General features: G+C 50.9%; 1 protein-coding gene across 2 annotated transcripts in view; it reads right to left on the reverse strand.

Annotated features, from left to right (window-relative positions):
* Positions 1 to 1,311: 1,311 nt before the first annotated feature.
* Positions 1,312 to 20,822, reverse strand: part of LOC142570919 (uncharacterized) — a 35,304-nt gene continuing 15,793 nt past the window's right edge. For both annotated transcript variants that reach the window (XM_075679218.1, XM_075679217.1), the window contains exons 4-6: positions 9,563 to 9,715; positions 2,940 to 3,039; positions 1,312 to 1,455 (exon numbers count right to left, since the gene is read on the reverse strand). In XM_075679218.1, coding sequence (XP_075535333.1) covers positions 1,338 to 1,455; positions 2,940 to 3,039; positions 9,563 to 9,715 — 371 coding nt within the window. In that variant the 3' untranslated portion in view covers positions 1,312 to 1,337. The remainder of the gene's footprint in view (positions 1,456 to 2,939; positions 3,040 to 9,562; positions 9,716 to 20,822) is intronic.

Below are 20,822 nucleotides of genomic sequence, written 5' to 3' on the forward strand. Positions count from 1 at the left end.
GGATGCCAAAAGAACACTCCCCTGAGAGAACTCTTTAGGCAAGCTTCTTCACACGAAGAGTGGGAGATGAAAACGAAAACTTCCAACCCGCAAGACCAGATACTGTTGGCGGAATGGGCTGATAGCGTCGCGGCGAAGCAGACGCCACGCTAGCCCACATCGCTGGGAAAAACTCCACTCAACCTTGGCAATAAAAGTTTTCTCTCTCTCTCTGTATACAGTGTTCTATTGGTGTGCAAACAGAAACTATTTAGAACGTATCTGTCAATACTTTGTGACATTTCACCTTGCATGGCGTGAGCCATCCACACCATTCCCTTTCTTGTAAGCCGAGAACATTTACTTACACTTTGGATGTAGGTCCGTGTAGCTCCCATATAAGGCAAGGTTACTGCGCAGTTTAAAATGTAATGTGAGGACTTTTATGTATCGCTGCCCGAATACATATGCTCGCGTGCTTTGCCAAAGTCGGCGCAAAGTTCGAGTATCCGCAATTTTCATGCTTGCATCATTCGTATTTAATCATGTTTCGTCGTTATACAGGATTAATTTATTCGAGCTGCACCAAATTAAAAAGAAAAAGCTTGTCGCAGATAGCACAAAGCTCTTGAGCTAAATTACTCGATAGGGTGGCCACTTCTTATCGGAGAAATTAATATGCTTAATTGAATAGCTAACGTGATTGCACTAATTATCTTTTTAATTAATTGCTTTATAGCATATATTTCAATTTACGAATTGTAGCCGGCGGGTTCAAAAGGCGTACCCACTTGGAGCGATTTCTCACTACGCCTGTTTTGAGATATGAATTTTCAACGTGTTCTCAAAATACATTTGCTTGCAATTATGTTTGTGCTTCAATGCACAAACCAGCGTTTCCTTAAAAGAAAGGTAAGTGAAAGAACAGTGCATTTTAAACACAAGTTTGACAAGCACATATACCGAAACCGGTGCCATCCTCAAAATTCGTTCTAAGTCGATATGCATTGCATACTCACTAGCTACAATTCTAGACTGAAATATCTACCGAAATGTAATGAATTAAAAAGTAAATAATGTAATATGCTAATTAGGCATTCTGAATTTCCGTAGAAACAGTGGGCCACCTCATCGGGTAAATTACATGAAGGATTATAATTATGCTATCTGCCACAAGCAATTTTTGAAAGTTTGGTCCGGCTAAGAAAGAACACACCGTATGTGTGCTAACGCGCGGTCGGGTCAGATCCAGCGAGACAGTCTAAAAGTTCACTGCAGCGCCTTGCATTCATCACAGCTCACTGCAGCTGTACCCGAGACATCACGCGAAAGAAGTCCACAAGGGGTGAAATATTTAATTATGCTAGTTCAGAGGGTGCTGGCAACGTCATGGTGATAAAGGAGCTCCTCCTCGAGGCATTCTGCTCCAAGCCGTCATCGTCCGGGACATTCGCGAGAAGAGTGGATCCAGCCGTTCTGCAGAAGGACACAATAACAAACGCGCTTCATTTACTTGTGCCCAATCAGAGTAAATGGGCTAAAACACAGCACAGTACCGCGCACAATTATGGGCGCTAAAGCATTTCGGGAAGGTCCTGCACCGGTACTTCAGGGAGAGCTGCTCCTTTGTAACGTGACAGTGCATACGACACAGGTACGGAAACAAACACGGAAGACACCACGATGCGCCACTTCCAACCCGATTTATTGCAGAAAATACATGGCCTTCCACGCAGCCGAACGCCCTCATTAATACCCTATCTCACCCCCGCTTGCAAGAAGGCAATTTCATTAGGCGATAGGTTAACCGAAGCCACACTGATGCTTATATATAACGAGTCCGTCCTTCTGATGAAGCTAGCGTAAATTAATTCATGCACCGTTTTGTCATTGTGGAAAGCGAGGTCAACGCAGTCGGCGTAAATCAGTTCTTCGCGTGCAGCCGAAATGTACTATTTATGCCAAACTTATTATTTTAGGAAGAAGTGACGCCTTTGGTCGCTTATTTCCTGTGCAGCCTGACTTAAGTGTCGACAGAGGTAGGCGTTCTTTAACGGGGCAAGTTCTACAAACCCATGCTCTCTCTTGATCACATCACTTTGTTCTCGCGCACTTTGTTCGTCTGGCCCACGAGGCACTTGTGCTGCATAGGCACAAGCTGCTGGCGCATTCAATACGCGAGCCCCGGTGGAGCGAACGAAGGCAACAATTTTTAAGGCAATATCCTTCCGCCTGCCCCCCGACCACCGCCTCGCTTGACCTCATTGTTCCCTCCCTTCTGTACGTGCGCACTAGTTGACAAAGGCGTGGGACGTTGTAGGGATGGTGCGGAAACTCTCAAGAGAAGGAATTACATGTGGCACAGGCAGTCACTTTCGCTAATGGAATTGCAAGCTGTCTCTCCGGTCCCCGAGTTTGCATACCGTACAATGTAGTGCACGTGTGAGATAATAAAAGCCTTTCAATCCACCCGAGATTACTGAATATGTTTTCGATGTATTCGACGGGAAATACTCGCTTTAATAGCACGCTCAGAACAACAGCAGGCAACGGTCACGCATACCCTTTTTGAACTTTTTGGACTTTCTGTCATTCGGAAAAAAAAAGAAAGCGGCCTGGGTCACGACCGCATAGAGGTAGATGCCTCTGTCTCCACGACTACTAAATTGTTGCCATTTCCTCTTTTACTTCGTTGCAGTTTTTGTTTCTTCTGTTATACGACAGTTCTTTATTCATTCCCTCTTCTCTCATCTCTCTCTCTCTCTCTCCCGATCTCCCCCGCTCTTCTTTTGTGGTTTGTTTTTAACTTTGTTACGTTTTAGCGGGTCTCGTTGGTCCAACTCGCTATGTGATACGTGCCGTAAGTTTTCAAGGCTCTACTAACATTTGATACGGCGTCAAAGTATTCACTTTAGGATATCCGCGTTGGGCAACACGCGAAACACAGACCGGTCGCGTACCTGCGTATCCTGCGAGTCGCCAGCACAGCAAGCGCCGCTAGCAGGACGGCCGCTGCAGCAGCACTCGAGACCCAGGCCAGAATGCTCGCCAAGTGGGGACCTGCAACACACACACACACACAAAGAATGATCCGAGGATTGGAACATGTGTTACACTTCGTATTGAAGAAATTATTCAAGAGGGTCACTAAAAATGAAAGCACCAAGCGTCACGAGCAAGCATGAGAAAGGGGAAGTGGCCAAGGGAAGAGGAAAACCGCGTTAACTGTCTCATTCGGTGCTGGACACCTCAGACGTGGTCTCGAGGAAAGGGAACGGAGAAAACGAAGAAGAAGGAGTGAAGAAAAGAAAGTCGCTTCACGCGTTCGATAGGCAAGCAACAATAACGACAAGATATCAGAGTGCAGCGCGGAGGCAGTTCGGTGGTGGCGCGACGCCGCAGAAAGAGGAGTCTGTTGTTGGGGCTCACTAGACATTACCGTTGGGCGCTGAGCCGTGCCATAGCCTCATAGCCGCGCACCGTCAAGAGAGAGAGGGAGTAAAAACTTTGTTGCATATAAATAAAATAAGGCAAGATGTTTGGAGCCCCTATTCCAGGACCTCACTGGCACGAGCGGCTCGCTGGGCTTGGTCCAGAAGAGCCAACTGGCTCTCCCGACCCTCGTCAACAAGCCATGCCTCCCACTACCTATTCTTCATTAGTGGATGTTGGTGTAATACGGGGCTGTCTATGTGCGGAGGCCTCCTGGGGCACTCCCATGTGATGTGTTTTAGTGTGGGTGTGCCTGTGCACCACGGGCACTCGTCAGTGAACCTCGTGGGGTGTATTCTGTGTAGGTGGTGCAGGTTGGGGTATGTATTCGTCTGAATACGGCGCCAGTCCCTCTCCTGTTGGCTGTTTAAATCGGAGTGAGGATGTCCAAAACGTCTCTGCTCCGTCGTCGCTAGGCCATGCCGTTGCTCGGACGTTTAATCCTCGAGCAATACGGTCTGCCCTCGCGTTTCCTGCCAGTCGCTCGTGTGCCGGACACCATACGATAGTGTGGTGCCCCTCTAGTTGAGTGCCTAAAATTTTAATTATTGATTTGGGTGCCGTTCCGCGTAGAAATAGGCGACAAGCCGCTTGTGAGTCGGATAATATGACAGCCGAATTGGTTTGGTGCTAGCTGAGCGTCCTGAATGGCCAAGGCTATGGCTGCAGCCTCTGCCACGCATGCCGAGGCGGTTTTGAAGGATGCCGTTGTTATGTTGTTGTTGCATGTAGATACTATGGTGAAAGTTTGTGAGCTGGCTCGACTGGCATCCGTATAATACACCCCCGGTCCCATGCCGAAACGTTTGTGAAGAGTCTTTACCCTTGCTCTGCGTCGTCCGGGATGGTACTTGGGGTGCATCTTTTTGGAAATTGGGGCCACCGCGATGTGCAATCGAACGTTGCGGTCTATGTATGCCGTTTCTTCTCCGCAATACCGGGGTCTCAGGGGAAAGCCTAACCTCGCCAATACTTCCCTGCTCTGAGTTGAAGAACAAAATCGTTCTTTCTGAGCATATAACGTCGCGACTGCGCACTCGTCAAAAGTATTGCGCAGGCCCAGTCCCTCGAATCTCTCTGTGCTAGCGCATTCGGGAAGACCAAGGGCGGTTTTGAAGGCTTTTCTTATTATTGTGTTTGCTTGTATATTCTCTTGGTTTGTCAAGGCCTGATACGGAAGGGTGTATGTGATTCGGCTAATTACGGATGCGTGAACCAGGCTGATGGTCTCTCCCTCAGTTAGGCCGTCTCTGCTTCTTGCCACTCTCCGTATCATTCTGGCCACGTTTCCTGTAACTTCCTTTAGTTTGTGAAGAGTGTGCGATGTTCCAGCGTTATGCTGTATCCACATCCCCAATATTCTGAGTGTCTCCACTTCACGAATTGGCGCCCCGTCGAGAGTCAGAGTGAGTGGCACCCAGTCCTTCTTTCTTGCGTATTTCGCACTCACCCGAATGCCAATTCTTTTTTTGTAAAAACTATCGCTCAGTGGAATAATAATAATAATATTTGGGGTTTTACGTGCCAAAACCACTTTCTGATTATGAGGCACGCCGTAGTGGAGGACACCGGAAATTTTGACCACCCGGGGTTCTTTAACGTGCACCTAAATCTAAGCACACGGGTGTTTTCGCATTTCGCCCCCATCGAAATGCGGCCGCTGTGGCCGGGATTCGATCCCGCGACCTCGTGCTCAGCAGCCCAACACCATAGCCACTGAGCAACCACGGCGGGTTGCTCAGTGACCGTCATGTGAACAGGTGTGCAGTGAGAATCAAGATGTATTCTCTTCATGCTTGTAACCCCCCTGCTGCAACGCTTTCGGGCTAAGCGGGGGATATGTCTGAATAAAGAATAAAGAATAAGGAATCCCAATTTTTCGGGTGCGCATGCCATGTCCGCCGCCCTCGCGTATTCCACGACTGCGTCTATGGCCTTTTGAAGAGTTTCTTGTTTGTCCCCGTAGGACCCCTGGTGAGCCCGGATCGTGATGTCATCGGCATATATCGCACATCCGAGATTCGGGTGTTTAACTAGCTCCCAGGGCTAGCTCTCTCATCCCTACATTAAATAGCAGTGGAGAGAGTATAGCTCCCTGAGGGGTACCTCTGTCGGTGCAGTTGAAGGTGTCGGACCTCGTGGGGCCTAATCCGATTGTGGCCGTGCGGTCGCTGAGGAACGAGCGCATGTAGTCATAAATTCGCGTTCCGCAGTTCACCGCTTCCAGTCCCTTCAGAATAGTGTGGTGGGAGATGCTGTAGAAGGCCTTTTTGATGTCTAATGGCAGTACAAATTTATCGTTCGACCCTCTGTTGGGGTGCAGGACCTCGTGCTTTAGTAGTAGAAAAACGTCCTGCGCCGACACGTGGGGTCGGAAACCGAACATGTTGGAGGGGACATGTTGTTTAGCTCTAGGTGGTTCGAGAGCCGGACGTGCACAACCTTTTCAAAGAGTTTCCCCGCGCACGACGTTATGGAGATGGGTCGAAGGTTGTTGATGTTACGAGGCTTACCTGGTTTAGGAATGAGAATAATTTTTGCTTACTTCCATTCTTTTGGAAGGACGCCGTCCTCTGTCCAGACCGTGTCGTTAAAGAATTTGGTCAAGCATTTTAGCGTGTCGTCACTTAGATTGCGAATCCTTGCGTTCGTGATCTGATCTACCCCTGGGGTAGTGTTTTTCCCGAAGGAGTGTGCCGCTGCATAAACCACTCTCTCTTTCTCATACCCGCGAGGACCGGGGATTGGCAACACCGGAGGGGATGAAAAGTGCACAACAGAAAAATAAATGAAACAAAAAAATCACGAATCCAAAAGGAAACATATGAAGGACACAGTTTTGATCGAGAATGCTCCACAAAAAATAATAATTTACATACACCACGGTCAGCGCCCGTAGCAGCGTAAGCTTCTGGACGCTTCAATAAACTTGTGCAGACCTGCTATAATGGACCTGTGGCCGGTACCTCCAAGCACAGTCTTTCAGTGTGGGTCTATAGGCTTCACATGGAACCTAGACTGGGACTGAGAGATTGGCGTCGCCCGCGAAGTCATAGAGGTCCTGGTATGCTTCGTGAGCAGTGACCATGGGCCGGGGACAGGTGATGCTGGAAGAGCAGCTGGCTAAAGGACGAGAATGAGGGCGATAACGGACTATTCAGTCCGTGGCGTACTTCTTTTCGCACGTTCAAAAAAGAGAAAATCACACAGCAAGAAAAGACGAGTACAAAGACGCGGGCCAGAGGTCACAGGTTCCGCTAAGCCATATTTTTCGCATATATTTCAACAAGAATGTTCAAACAAACAAAGGAGTCAGAATCGAACGAGACCAGTCGGTGTAATAACAGCGCGAGCAGCTGCAGCTGGCTAGAGTGAACGTTTGTGTGCATTCCAATTAAACCAGCTGCTCAGCACTGCAACACAATGTGGCAGACAACCCTGTTCCGGCGCCGCGGTGCGGCCGGTGCCAATGTTAGTGACCCGATTCACAAAGCTTTTCGTTCGTAACAGCTGTTTGGCACTGCAGCCGGCCGCATTCGATGATAATATTCCCGGCATTATGATTGGTTATCATCTGCTCTTACAAACACATTTGACGCAGTAATTTGTTTTAGTGAAAACGTGTCTTGCTCTTCGTAATTTTTAAGCCGCACACAGGGATGCATAACAGTCGGCATATACCTCTTGCATTTTAACGGGAATCTTCTTTTTTTTATTCCTGTATTTCAGTGAAGAACGCATTCTAGAAGAAAAAACCCATATCTACGTCGACTGCATTGTCAGATGTTTGAAACAATCAGCTTGAAACGATGACCATGACGAAGACAATAAGCGTAGCAGTGCATGTTGAAAGAACAAGAACAATATTGCAGTTTCGCTCCAAAATGAGTCGAGTTCCGAATTAATTGGTGAAGCTTCTACGTTTTATTTTATCCGTCGTATTCACTGTTCTGTTCCCACGACTTTGCTGCTCAATCACGCATTATCCTCTCTTTTGAGAAATTCAATTGTTGTTACCTTTTTTTTTTACAATTTTGTTTAACTATTGAATTTATTGATTTTACTAGTGGGTACATGCCGGTAACTGAAGTAAAAGGATAGCAGCACGTATGAAAAAAAAATTATATTTTGTAGCATCGTTGGGTTAAGCAGACGCGAGAGGCTCGAGCACTCACCGCTCAGGGAACATGAACGAGCAGTGTGGTTCACTGTTAAAGGGAACTCTCTAATGTGTGATTCTCGCTTTGCTGACGCTCTATCTACAGATGTCGGCTGAAGCTATGTCATTGCACTGCACAGGTGTGTACAAAGGTGCCACAGCCATCAACCACAGATCACCTGCTGCATTGCTGGGTGGTTGTGCACTTGTAAGAAGCAAAAAAAAAAGCGAAAAATGTACGTGTTATTTGACAGTAGATCCGCAGAGTGCGATCTACATGTCACACGTAGTTTAGTCCAGGGTGTCGAAACGAAAGAAATACCGGCACGGTTCGGTTCGGGTTCCGGTTCAGTGCGCACCGATTTCCTTGTGGCACGGTTCCCGTAAGGAAAAATAAAAATTTATAACGATTTGGCACAGTAAACTTTATTTTGCCCAATGGAAACATGGCTACGCACTGCTAGCGACATCCTTCAGCGGCTTTTGCGCAAGAGTTGTCAGGAAGTGGAAGAAATGAGTTTTGTTGGATTTCTGTTGGAGGCAGAAATCAGGTTTTTAGATTAAAAAGTTATTCCGGGGTTTTACATGCCAAAAACACAACATAATTATGAGACACACCGTAGTGTGTGTGTGTGTAGGGGGGGGGGTCCGGATTATGTTTGACCGCGCTCACAATGCACCGGTGTTTCAGCATTTCGCCCCCATCGAAATGCGGTCACTTCGGCCGGGATTTGACCCCACTCCCTCAGGCTCAGCACCGCTACACCAAAGCCACGAGGCCACTACGGCGGGCAATATTTTTACGTAATTATCAAGGAACTTTAACATTGTACAGCTACAGCAGCCATAAACATAATAAACGATTATCTTATCCAGTGTCGTCGCTAGACTGTGCGATACGCGATATGGGAACTCGACGCTTCTATCTCTGCACACCCTCCTTTCCCGTGCTTCCTTGAATTTTCCTCCTTACTTAGTGCGGGGAAAACCGCAGAAATTTACTGGGGTGTTCGAGCAGTACAATTTTCTAACCGAATCGAATACGATTAAGGACAGGATGCTTCGCAGACGCAAAACGAGTAACAGTCGTCATACACATTACGAAAAGCGTAGGTCACCCACTGCTGTTGCTTAGTGGCTTTGGCGTTGCGCTGCTAAGCACGAGGTCGTGGGATCGAATCCCAGCCGTGGCGGCCGTATTTCGATGGGAGCAAAATGCAAAAAATGCTCGTGCATTGGGCGCACGTTAAAGAACCCCAGGTGATCGAAATTTATCCGGAGTCCCCCGCTACGGCGTGTCTCAGAATCAGAACGTTGATTAGCGCGTAAAAGCCCTGAATCGAATTTTAATTTAGAAGCGTAGCTATGCGCAGCCCGGCTAGTGCAGAGCCGTGATATTGAGATAGAAGCAACAGAAGCGACGCTCTGTCAAGGCAGCGAGCATATTACAGAGAAGCAATCTATTTTAGGTTCAGGTTCAGCCCGGTTCGCGCAAGCCCATTCTAAGAATATTGCTTCGGCTTCGGGTTAAGTTCCGGCTAGAATTTCGGTTCGGGCATGGTTTTCGGTTAATATTCGGATAGCGTCTGACACCCTAGTTTATACATAGCAATACGGGGACGTGACCGTTGTCCGTTTGCCTCGTTTTCTCTATGGCTCATAACGCACCGAGTTTTAATCATGCATGTAAAACAAATACACACACACACGACAAGACTACAACAGCTGCTTAAAAAGCTGTAAAAAGGTGCCTCTTACAAAGAAGAGCCTCAAAAACAAACTAGCACAACGCCACAATACACGGTGGACGCGAGTGACGTGTAAGCTCGCGCGGCGAGGTCTTATCACTTTTTCAATGTCTTTTTGTTTTGCTCTGTCAATTTTCACCATGCTCATAGGAACCAGTAACCACGCCCAAGGGGTTTCACTCACCGCTGTAAACTTCTGGGCACAGCCCTTCTTTCGAGATGAAACCGTCGGAACAGCGGCAGGAATCTTTGCCGTCGCACACTTCGCCCTTGTCCGAGCATTGCGCCTCGGAGCCACACTGACTGTCTTTAGGCCCGGTCCCGTTAGATGCCTTGGCTGCACCAATACCATAAAGTATAATAAACACAAATAGTCAAGTACGCCAGATGTTGCGAACCTGTTATCACCAGCACATTTTCTTGCTTTCAGTGACAAGTGTAAAGTACAGCAACAAAGCGAAAAATGTACGCAGAAAAGTGTTCGGTCAAATTAGGTTGCCGGCTTTAGTAAACGTTAGCAAACCTTTTACGCTTTAGTAACCGCTTTAGTAAACGTTATTATTATTAAAAAAAGACATGTCACAAAAGTACAGAATGATTTAGTAGTGACGCCGCAGTTGAGAGCTGATTACCTTTGACTACTCAAAAGTTCTTTAACGTCCACACGAAGCAGGACACACGAGCGTTCTTGCGTTTCACCTCTATGAGAATGCGGCCGCAGTGGCCGGGAGACGAACATACGACCCCGTTTTAAGGATCAGAACACCAAAGACATTGAGTCACATTGGTGTGCCGAGTGCTCATTTGTCCCCATGTCATTGCGCGTGACACGAATGAACTAAAAATGAGTCTAGCGGGAACACTCAATTTAGAGCTAGATCTGCGAAAGCCTGCACAATCATAATTCATGCGAAGAGGCTATAGGAGAAACTCACATGCGTTTTCGTCAGATAAGAGAGCTTGGCCACCTGAAGGAAAATCTTATCTGTCCTGGGGATCAAAGCCGGCATGGACGCTGCTCCGGATCTGTCTGAACCACATGAAGCCACAGCTGGCAACACGAGGGCGAATGATCCAATAGAAAGCCCGGGAAGACGCAGAAACGCACGTTCGTTTTCGTTGGATATTCGCGACATAGAGAGATGGATGCCAGTTTTGTCACTAGGATAGGATAGGATAGGAATAAACTTTATTTGTCCAACGGTTGTTGATGTTGGTGCCCGGGGCTAGGCTGCCAGAGTTCCATCGCCCGAGGAAAATCTTTCGAGATCCCCGGCAACGGCCCTGGCCCGCTGGACGGCCCACTCCTGGTCTTCGGGTGCCTCGCTGAGGAGGGCGGCTTGCCATCTCTCAGCGAGGCGCCCCGCTTCAGAGGGTTCTGCTGTTGTATTTCCCCTTCCTCTTTGTCCTTGTTCCACGTGGCGTCGGCATTCCCAAAGCACATGGGCCATATCAGCCCGTTCGTGCTCGCACCACGGGCAGCCGGGCGACGGGTGCAGCGCGGGCCACAGGCGGTGCAGGTGGTAGGGGTTGGTGAAAGTGCCCGTCTGCAACCGTCTCAGGTCGACCGCCTGGGACCTGTCTAGGCGCCCGTGGGGTTGTGGATATTTTCTACGTTCTTTCCTGTAGTGGCCAAGCACCTCCCGGTACGTTGCCGGAAACTCCTTGACAGCGCAGTCGGCGTCCTCGTGATCCCCAGCTCCGTCCGCCGCGACTTGTGTTGTATTGGTAACAATAGCGGCCGCGCCAGACGGGGTGGCAGCCGCCGTCGCCGTCACTCCTCCGCTGGGGTCCCGCACAACAACGGCAGCGGCTGCCCTCTGGGTGACCGCGTCGCGGCGGGTAAGCTGCCTCGCGACGAGGTGGGCGCGCTCGTTGTGGTTGGGTGGAGTGTCGTTGCGTCTTCGGCCGTTAGCATTGTTGGTGTCATTATTGTCGTGGCTGTTGTTGGTACTGCCAAGCTCCCCGACGTGCGCGGGGAACCACTTCAGGGACTTGTTTGTAATCGTGCCGGATCCGAAGTCCCCGGCCCGGGCGTTGAGCATGCGTGCCACATCCGCGGACACCCAACCTTTGGTGTAATTCCGAATCGCTGATTTGGAGTCGCTGATGATCAGGTTATCCTCCGCACCTCCGTGGAGTACCGCGAGGGCTATGGCCATCTCTTCCGCTGCTTCGGCCGACGGCAGCCTCGCTGATGCCGTGACTCGGATCGTTCCCTTTGTATCTACGACTGCCATGGAGAAGGCGGGCGCCGCCGCCGTCGGCCGGCCGTGTCGATGTTGCCGTTGTTGCTGCTGCCGTTTTTGTCGTAGTAGCAGTAGTGGTGGTGGTGCTGGTAACTGCGGTTCGTCTCGCACATTCCCTTGTTGCGGCGGTGGTGGTCGACGTTCCTCGTCGCCATCAGAGTCACCGACTAGCCGCGGGTACCTGGCTGCATCGACGAAGAGAACGCCTTCTTGTCTTCCATGCTTCTCGAGAATTGCTACCGCCCTGCGTATACGTCTTTGCACGTCATGCAGCGGGTGCATATTCTTCGGCATGTTTTCCGTCTGTATGGCGTCCCTAACTTCCGGTAGCAGTGATTCTTTCAGTCCGCGCGCCTCGTGATATCGAATCCCGAGCAAGTCTAGTATTCGTCTTCCCGTTACGGTGCTCGACAGCCTCTCCAGCTGCGCGATTCTCTGCGCCTCGCCGATCTCCTCGAGCGTGTTGTGTACGCCCAACTCGAGGAGCCTGTGGGTTGGCGTGTACTGGGGTACTCCCAGGGCGGTCTTGAACGCCCTGCGGATCGCCACGTTCAGCTTGTCGGTTTCGCTCCTGTTCCAGTCGGCGTATGCGGCGACGTACGCTATGTGGCTCAGCGCGTATGCCTGTATCAGCCTCGTTACGTTGTGTTCCGTCATTCCCTTCCTCTTGTTCGCGACCCGCCGCACGAGGTGTGTGGCGGCGGCCACTTTCTTCTGCAGTCGGGCAACCAGCTCGCGGTTGGCACCGTTCTCTTCCAGCCACAGGCCGAGCACTCGCAACTTGGACACCGTCGGTATTCGGGTCCCCTCTCTCGTCGTGACGCGGACGCCCAAACGACGAGCGTCCAGCACGGCCTGCGGAAGGGGCCCTTTCTTGCGCGGCCTGTGGAGCAGGATCTCCGACTTGTCGGGTGAGCAGACGAGTCCCGTGTCTTCGAGGTGCCGCTCCACCTCCCGTACAGCCCGCTGCAGTCGGTCTTCCATTTCTCCGACGCTCGTGTTCTCCGTGGTCCACACCGTCACGTCATCTGCGTATATCGTATGATTGATGCCCTCTATCGCGTCAAGACGCTCCGGCAGGCCGATCATGACGAGGTTGAAAAGCATGGGGGAAAGTACGGAGCCCTGCGGCGTTCCCGCACCACCCATGCGGACCGTTCGTGGTGGGGCCCCGTCGATCTTGACTGTCGCCTCGCGCCCATTCAGGAAGCTGCTGACATATCGGTGGAACCTCGCCCCGAGATCAAGTCGGCTGATCTTGTCCAGTATGGCCATGTGCTTCACAGTGTCGAAGGCGCTCTTGAGGTCTAGCCCGAGGAGGGCGCGCACGTGTGTGCTCGGAGCGTTCACGACCTGTTCCTTGATCTGCAGCATGGCGTCCTGCGTTGAAAGTCCCTTCCGGAAACCGATGATGTGGGTGCCGAAGGCGTCCTGCTTCTCGAGCAGCGTCGTCACCCTGTTAAGGCAGGCATGCTCCATCACTTTCCCGACGCAGGACGTGAGGGAGATCGGCCTCATGTTTCGGACCTCCAGCGGTTTGCCCGCCTTTGGTATCAGTATAACGTCTGCGGTCTTCCACTCTTGCGGAATTTGGCCCTCCTTCCAGCACGCGTTGATGTACTCGCAGAGCTTCTCGATGGCGTCGTCGTTCAGGTTCCTCAAGATTTTGTTGGTGATCCTGTCAGGACCGGGCGCCGAGTTGGTCTTCAGTAGCTGGAGGACCGTTCTAATTTCCTGCACGGAAAAGTCCGCGTCCAGCTCCTCGTTGGGAGCCCCGCAGTACTCTGGGTGACTCTGCCCTTCCGGGCGTGCGAGGTGCGTCTGCACGATCGCTTCCGCGAAGGCCTCTGGGTCGTCCTTGTACTTGTGTCGCAGCTTGGCCATCTCTGTACGGGTCGCCGTTCTGGTGCTTCCCGGGTCGAGCAGGTGCCTGAGAATCTTCCAGGTGCGTCCAGCGCTCATGTTCCCGTTCATCGTGTCGCACAGCTCCTGCCATTCTTGCTCGCACAGGCGGGCGCAATGCATCTCAATCTCCCGGTTGATTTCGGCGATCTTCTTGCGTATCTTCCTGTTGAGTTTTTGCCTACTCGCTCTCCGTTGCATGGATTTCTTGGCCGCAACAAGATGTGCCAGCCGGCTGTCCACTCTGGACGGTTGGGGAGCGCCGTCGCCCACGGCTCCGCGGGACCTGTCTGCCTCTTCTTTGGGTGGTTCTTGTCGCCAGTCCGTCCATTCGACCTCATCGGTTGCTTTCTCAACGTCTGCGAGTAGTACTCGGCACCATTCGCTGATGTCTTCGATCGGGCCCTCCTTCTTGTCTTGCTCTCTATGTTTCCGGAATCTGTCCCAGTCTACGATTCTCGCCTTTCGGCAGACGCCCTCTTCGCTTTCATCCTCTCCCACGGTCACGCACAGGATCCTGTGGTCACTCCCCAGGTCCTCGAAGGAGTTCGACCAAGTGACCACGCCCGCGCCTGACCAGACGGAGAGGTCGGGGGACGTGTCGCGGCACACTCCCTGTCCGATCCTGGTGTGCGAAGCAGGTTCATTGAGTACTGTCAGGCCGAGCTCGTGCATCAGTCCGGCTAGCCTCTTCCCTTTCGGCGAGTCGGCTCCGTATCCCCATTGCGTGTGCGGCGCATTGAAGTCTCCGCATATCAGCAAGGGACTAGAGGCGGCCTTGGCCATCGCTTCGCGAAAGAGGGCGTCGAAAGTGTGAGTGCGGTATCTTTGCGAGGGGGAGCTATATACGTTGAGCACGAAAAGGCCGGTTTTCCTGCTTCTAATACTCGGCACGACTTCGATCAGTACATGGTCTATGCCCGACTCCTCGTGGAGCACGAGTTCGTGTTCGATGAAGGCCGTCCCGCGCTTAACCAGGGTGCACACCCTGACGTCCCTCCCCATGGATTCGTAGGGGGGACCGCACGTCACATAACCCGGGAGCTGGGCCCGATCGAAAGGTTCTTGCAAGGCAATCACGACAGGAAGTTTGTTATTGGCAAGCGTTTTCATGTATTGCACCATCGTTGCTTTCTTGTTTTTGAAGCCCCTGCAATTCCACTGCCAGACTATGCGGCTATTGTCCGACTTGCGGGACACAGCCATGATGGTTATGCAGAGAAGTTGGGGGGACACAACTGTCCGTGCGTCCCTCCTGCCCCGGTGCGGGTGGCGTTGGCGTTGTTGTCGCAGGCGAGGATGGTCGGTGCGTTTACCGCTTTTGACGATGGTACCCCGGCCCTTCCAGGCAGGTGATGGTGATGTTGCTGTTGCCTCAGCTGCATCGTCCCGTGTTCCAGATCTTCGATTCGCTTATTCATGGCCGTGAGTTGGGTGTTAACCGCTGCGTGCTGCGCGTTCCGTCCCGCGTCGGATTCGTTCAGCCTTGTCAGGAGTATGTCAAACATTCGCTCCGTCTTGTCCGTCAGTTTGTTCACCATCTCTTCGATCGCGTCTATCTTTCTGACTCCTGACCTGGGTCTCTTCAGTGCTTGTGCGTGGTCCAAAGTGTCTTCCGTAGGTGGCGTATCGCTTGTGCCCTTGCGCTTGGAGCCCGCCGCTGCCGGCGCTTCTTCTTCGACGCAACACATGTCCATCTGGCCTACTTCGCCTCCTGTCGCGGTCGCATCGCCTCGCTCGGCGGCCTCGCGGGAGGTGAAGGAGGAGATCCTCTCATGAGGGGATTCTCTCATGCCCTTCAAGATTTCGTTGAGCGTCTGTTGTAGCTCGTCGATTTTCCTCGCTGATTGTTCGTTCTGCTTTCTGGCCCTGCCCAGCTCTTCTCGAAGTTCCTTATTCTCTCGCTCCATTTTCTCCATCCTCGCCGCCAGGAGGGAGTCGGGGGCTTCCCTAGTGCTGCCAGAAAGTGGGGTGCTCTCTACAGAGGATCCATTTCTTTCCGCGACTATGTCGGACCAGGTGACCTTGCGCGGCCCTGTCTGTATCTCGCCATGTGTGGCCCGCACGCCGTCTGGCATGGGGCGGTTTCGGTTTCGGTTGCGGCTTCCACCCCGACTCCGGCTTCGACTTCTGTTCTTAGGTCTGTTACGACTTCGGCTACGTCTTCTTATCGGCGAGAGGGATCCGGATCTCGAGCGACTTTGGCCTTTTCCCTGCGCCATACTGTACCCCGATGGTGATAGGGTCCGCTGAGGGGTCTTTCCTTCTTCCAATGTGTGTTCCTTTTCTTCTCTGCTTCTCGCCCGCCACCTTCTCTCCTTCACAATGTGTGGCAACTTATATTTGGCCTTGCACATTCGGTCGGCCGTTGGGTGCGCCTCGCCGCAGATCCGGCACTTGGGCGTGCACTCGTGTTCGATGCTCGGGTTCTTCGACCCGCAGGCCGGACATAGTTTGATCTCCGGTCTAGGGCATACGTCGGGTCGGTGGCCGAGCCTGCCGCACTCTTTGCAAAAGTCAATCTGTTTCCGATACAATGATACTCTTATCATGATGCTATTGAAGTAAGCCCATGTGGGGACTCTGTTTCCCTCATACAGCAATATCACGGTGGTCGTACTGCCAAGCCGCTTGGCGTATGTTAAAGAGGGGTTTCTCGAGTTCACCAGAGCATGCATGAGCTGGTCTTGCGTATACTTCAGGGGAATGTTGCGGATAATCCCTTTTGCCATTCGCTCGGGCGCCGAAACGTACGCGTTGGTCTCGTGCCTCTTCCCGTTAATCGTCAAAAACTTGATTTTAGCGATTTTCGTCGCAGTTGTCTCGTCCGGTGTGCTTATCACCAGGATGTTTTGCATGGCATTGGGACAGATCGTGATCATCTCGTCGTCGCCCACTACCGCTTCTTTGCGTATCGCCTCGTCGAGACTCGTTCCGCACGTGTTCCTTATATTCAGCCCGTCTTTCGGTCGAACAATTATCTTGATATCATCCCTGGGTAGTCTGGGCATCCTACTTGCTCGTAGAACTTTGTTCACTATGCTTCGGCCGCCTCGGGGCATCGGGCTTCGCGAGCGGTTGTCGTCCTTTCCCGCCATCTGGGTAGCGTTCGTGCGGTGCCTTCTTCTGTGTGTAACTTCGATCCAACCGTCCGCAACGCCTTCAGCGTCTTCTCCCACGGAAACGCGTTTTGCGTCGTTGGGTCCGTTATCCGGGGTCTCCCCAGTTCTTGCCTCGTCTATCTCCATCTCGGTGGTATTTCGTTCAAACCCCGAGTCCAACGAAGGATGCGCCAGGCCCAACTGTCGTTAGGCCTGGCCTCGCTCACACGGGACTCGTGTGATTTTCGTGCCGTAAAAACTCGCAAAGTTCACGCTCACCCAAAAAGTTGGTATCCCTGGGTTCGCGATGACTTGATCTTTCAGATGATATGCCGCTTTCGGGTGTAGGACGCAGAAAAACTGCGGAAACACTCATAAATCGAGGGAGCCGAGAAGCTTCCGCTCCCACTGGCGACTTCTTCTTCTTCTCCCCCGTTTTGTCACTAGCTTTACGCTACCACTAGCAGAGCAGGCGGAACCAGCGTAGGTCTCACGCGGAGCCAATGCTGACCCTACGTTTGTCGCGCTTGTACTACTAAGACAATTTGTGACAATTTTGTGACAGGGAGAATCATTCGTATACTATGGCGTTATTTGCGATAGGCGCTCGAAAGTCCGATTGCGGACATTAAAAAACAATATGCGTTTATTTCAGCTAGTGGAAGCTATAATCTCGCTCGGCTGGAATCAGCCTCGCTCGGTTTCATCAAATTCCCATTGACATGAAACCTAGTGAACTCGGGTGCGTTCACATAAAACTACTTGTCAATTCTTCCCAGAGCGTGTCTCTTCTTTCGGTAGGCACACAATGAAACGCAGTCCAAACGGCGCGCCACATGTCACTCAAAACCCGACAGGGAGAATCACAATTTTCCCTTTGGTTGCGAGAGTAGGCGTTCTTTGGCAGCGGCTACACATGATGTTTCTCGACGTGACGCTGCTTGCTGTGATTTTCGGATATAAGAAGAGAACCGCCGCGTATACGGGCGCAATATCAGGACAGCGCAGACTGGCTGATACGAAGGATCCTGCAATAGTTGTGGTTTCAAGGCATGTCGCTTTAGCATATTGCACTAGGCATGCAAGTATATAGCAATGCCAGCGCTACACTGTGAGGCTTACCACTCGCTCGCTCGCTCACTCACTCACTCACTCACTCACTCACTCACTCACTCACTCACTCACTCACTCACTCACTCACTCACTCACTCACTCACTCACTCACTCACTCACTCACTCACTCACTCACTCACTCACTCACTCACTCACTCACTCACTCACTCACTCACTCACTCACTCACTCACTCACTCACTCACTCACTTCGCCGGTATGGAAACATTTGAGTTCACGCGGTGAGTATACGAGTTCTGTCCCAAAGGTTCCTGCAGTGCGTTAAAAATAATTTCACAAACTTTAAGTTATACCAACGTGGTTACCTCAAAAGCACTTTCCATAGACACAAATACAGTGGTTTCATTTCTTCTTCCATTGCTGGAGGCACGCTTTGAAAACCTCTTCGGTTAAGGGTTTCAGCAGCGATGTTATTTTCCTAAATTGTTGTCCTATCCTGGAAATGCTGCCCCTGGAGCACGTTTGCATTTGCGGAAGAAAAAAGAAGTCGCAGGGGGTAAATCTGGGGAAGTAAGGGGGTGGTTCCGCAGAGGGATGGAAATGTGTGCCAAGAACTCACGCGGTATTAATGCAGAGTGAGCATGGGCGTTATCGTGGTGCAGAATCCAGCGTACATATTTAGACAAATTTGGTCGCGCACGGCGCCTACGATTTTTGAGACGCATCATGTCCCTACACGTGAAAAAAAGAAAACTACATTGGCAGTTGGACCTTCAGGTACAAATTCGTGGTGTGCAATGCTATGGCAGTCAAAAAGCACGATCAGCACGACGTTCATTTTTGTTTAGTCCTTCCACGCTTCTATTTTTCCTTTTGGCCTTGTTTCCTTTTTGATTTCCACTAATTGCTCTGCGATTTCAGTTCGATGTCGAGTTCGTAGATCCAAGTTTCGTCGCCGGTGATGACCCTTTGCAAGAATTCACCCTTGTCGTCGAAAGCTTTCCAATAAATGCAACATTATTATTGTCGCAATTCTTCTTCAACAGTAAGCAGTTTCGGGACCATCTCGGTACTAATCTTTCCGATTTCTAAATTTCAGTAAAATTCCAGTGAATGGGCAACTTTATCCAACCAAGTGCTTCTGCTACCTGACGTGGGTACAAAGTTTATTGGCGCCGGGGGCTGCTGGCTTCGTGCGCGCTGTGTTCTTGCCGCTTAGCTTGCGTTGAAGCAAGAGACGGCACGAAGGGCAGCTCGCTCGCTGCTGCTGCCGCTCTTCCTCACGCCAGCGTTTTGACAGGTGTCCGTTGTCATCGAGTCAGATGTGCTGGAGCCGGAACAGGCGACCACGTAACTACAGTCGATTGTACTTCCAGTGAACTTTACACGCTTCCGCCTAACACACACAGTGTACATGTTTGCCTGCACGTGCGTGGCACCATGCTTGTCAGTTTCGTAGGCTAACGAATGTTTACAAGCCTATAAAGCTGATAAAGCTACTATCCTTATTTCGTACTGTTGTCTAATGATTTGCTATCGCAATCTATGCTTCGCCTTTGGAGCAAAACTGCGTCATTTTTCTTTTTTCCTTTTTTTCCTTGCACAAATGCATGGGACATACCTCGTAATGCAAATAATAACGGTTCAGGTCAACCAGACGAAGATGATGAGAAGTCGACTCGTTACCCGTAGATGGGCCAAATACGTACAGGTTTACTAGCAATCTGAACTGCTTTCTGACTGCTGCTTGTGATGGCCGGAACCAGTTTTGATTGCAAAGCACTGAAAAGTTAAGATCCACCAGGTTCGTGCCCTTCATCGAGGCTTCACCGCCGTTCACCCCTGTTACCGCTAATATGTTGCAACGAATAAATTCTTTGGAAACATTTTTCGAACGTAATATACGTAAGGGCAGGAATTCCAACACGCGTTACTAACAACGCTAGTGGTATCTCAGGTCCAGCAGGAAGCGCATCAAACGACAAACCTAAAGTGCGGGAAAAAAAATGACCGAAAAGTGTTATTCGGCCTCACGCATGGTTATTACGTCTCATCGCAGAATGACAAATGCAGTGCTGAGATTGTGATTCTCTGCATTATGCAGAGAATTATTGAGGAGAGGCGCATGGTTTATAACGACTGAGTTAGGGAGACAGCGGATGCTGACTGCTTCTCGTCGTGCTTCTGCCTGATCGTTTCCACCACGCACGTCCTGTTGCAGCGTTTCCTGTAGCTGTGTTACAATGTAACGCCGTAATGACGCAACACGACCGTGCCATCGTGCTATCGAAGCCTCTCGACAGAGCAGGCGGACTCAGGCCGACAGACTGCTCACGAGCACCACTAAACAGTTTAGGCGCTTAAAACGTCGTCTAAAGGCTCCATTTTGATTCATTTGACTCTAACAAGTTCATTATCAGTGGAGAGAACCAAACCCTGCACATCCTTCTTAATAAATTTTGCGCCAAAGCCTAAGAACCGGTACGGAAATGTGCCTTCACGCATTTCGAGGGTACTTTTTTTGTAATTTGAGCCGTTCTGCCACGAAAAAAAAAAAAAAACGTTCGCGAAATTTCGCTTGTTTCGCTGTAAAAATCCACGACGTCCGACGATCTTGAGCAGGAACATCAGGAGAACCTCGCAACCCGTCTTTTCTTTTCGTGCAAGCCTTCTTTTAGCTTCCCAAGCTTCCTTTCCCGGTTAAATTGGCGGCTTTACTATTGCCGCAACATAACTCTTTAAATAAAGCTTAGCTTAACACTGCCTTTCGTGCCAATGCTGCATATGTGCTTGTATTCTTTACATGTGCTGCGCTCTTGCCCATTGTTGTGGCACGGTTGTGCCTGAGTATACCGTTTCGTGCGCCGGACGCTGTGGTTGTGTTCTATAGTGCTTCGCGTGGCGTTTGGTTTCTTGCCGCTAGGCGCTGCTCCCGTGCACTCGGGCAGACGCTCTATGAGGGGCAGCGTGAGCAGATCTAATAAACGAAACGGTTCAACGAAATCTGCGCCTGCGTCCCTCGATATGTAACGATGCAACAACCGTCACCATCACCAGTCCTTTTCATCACCATCCCCGGCACGATTGGCACCGCCGTGCTAACAAAGACCTCGCGGCAAT

This window comes from Dermacentor variabilis, chromosome 2, assembly GCF_050947875.1.
Source record: "Dermacentor variabilis isolate Ectoservices chromosome 2, ASM5094787v1, whole genome shotgun sequence".
Lineage (NCBI taxonomy): Eukaryota > Metazoa > Arthropoda > Arachnida > Ixodida > Ixodidae > Dermacentor > Dermacentor variabilis.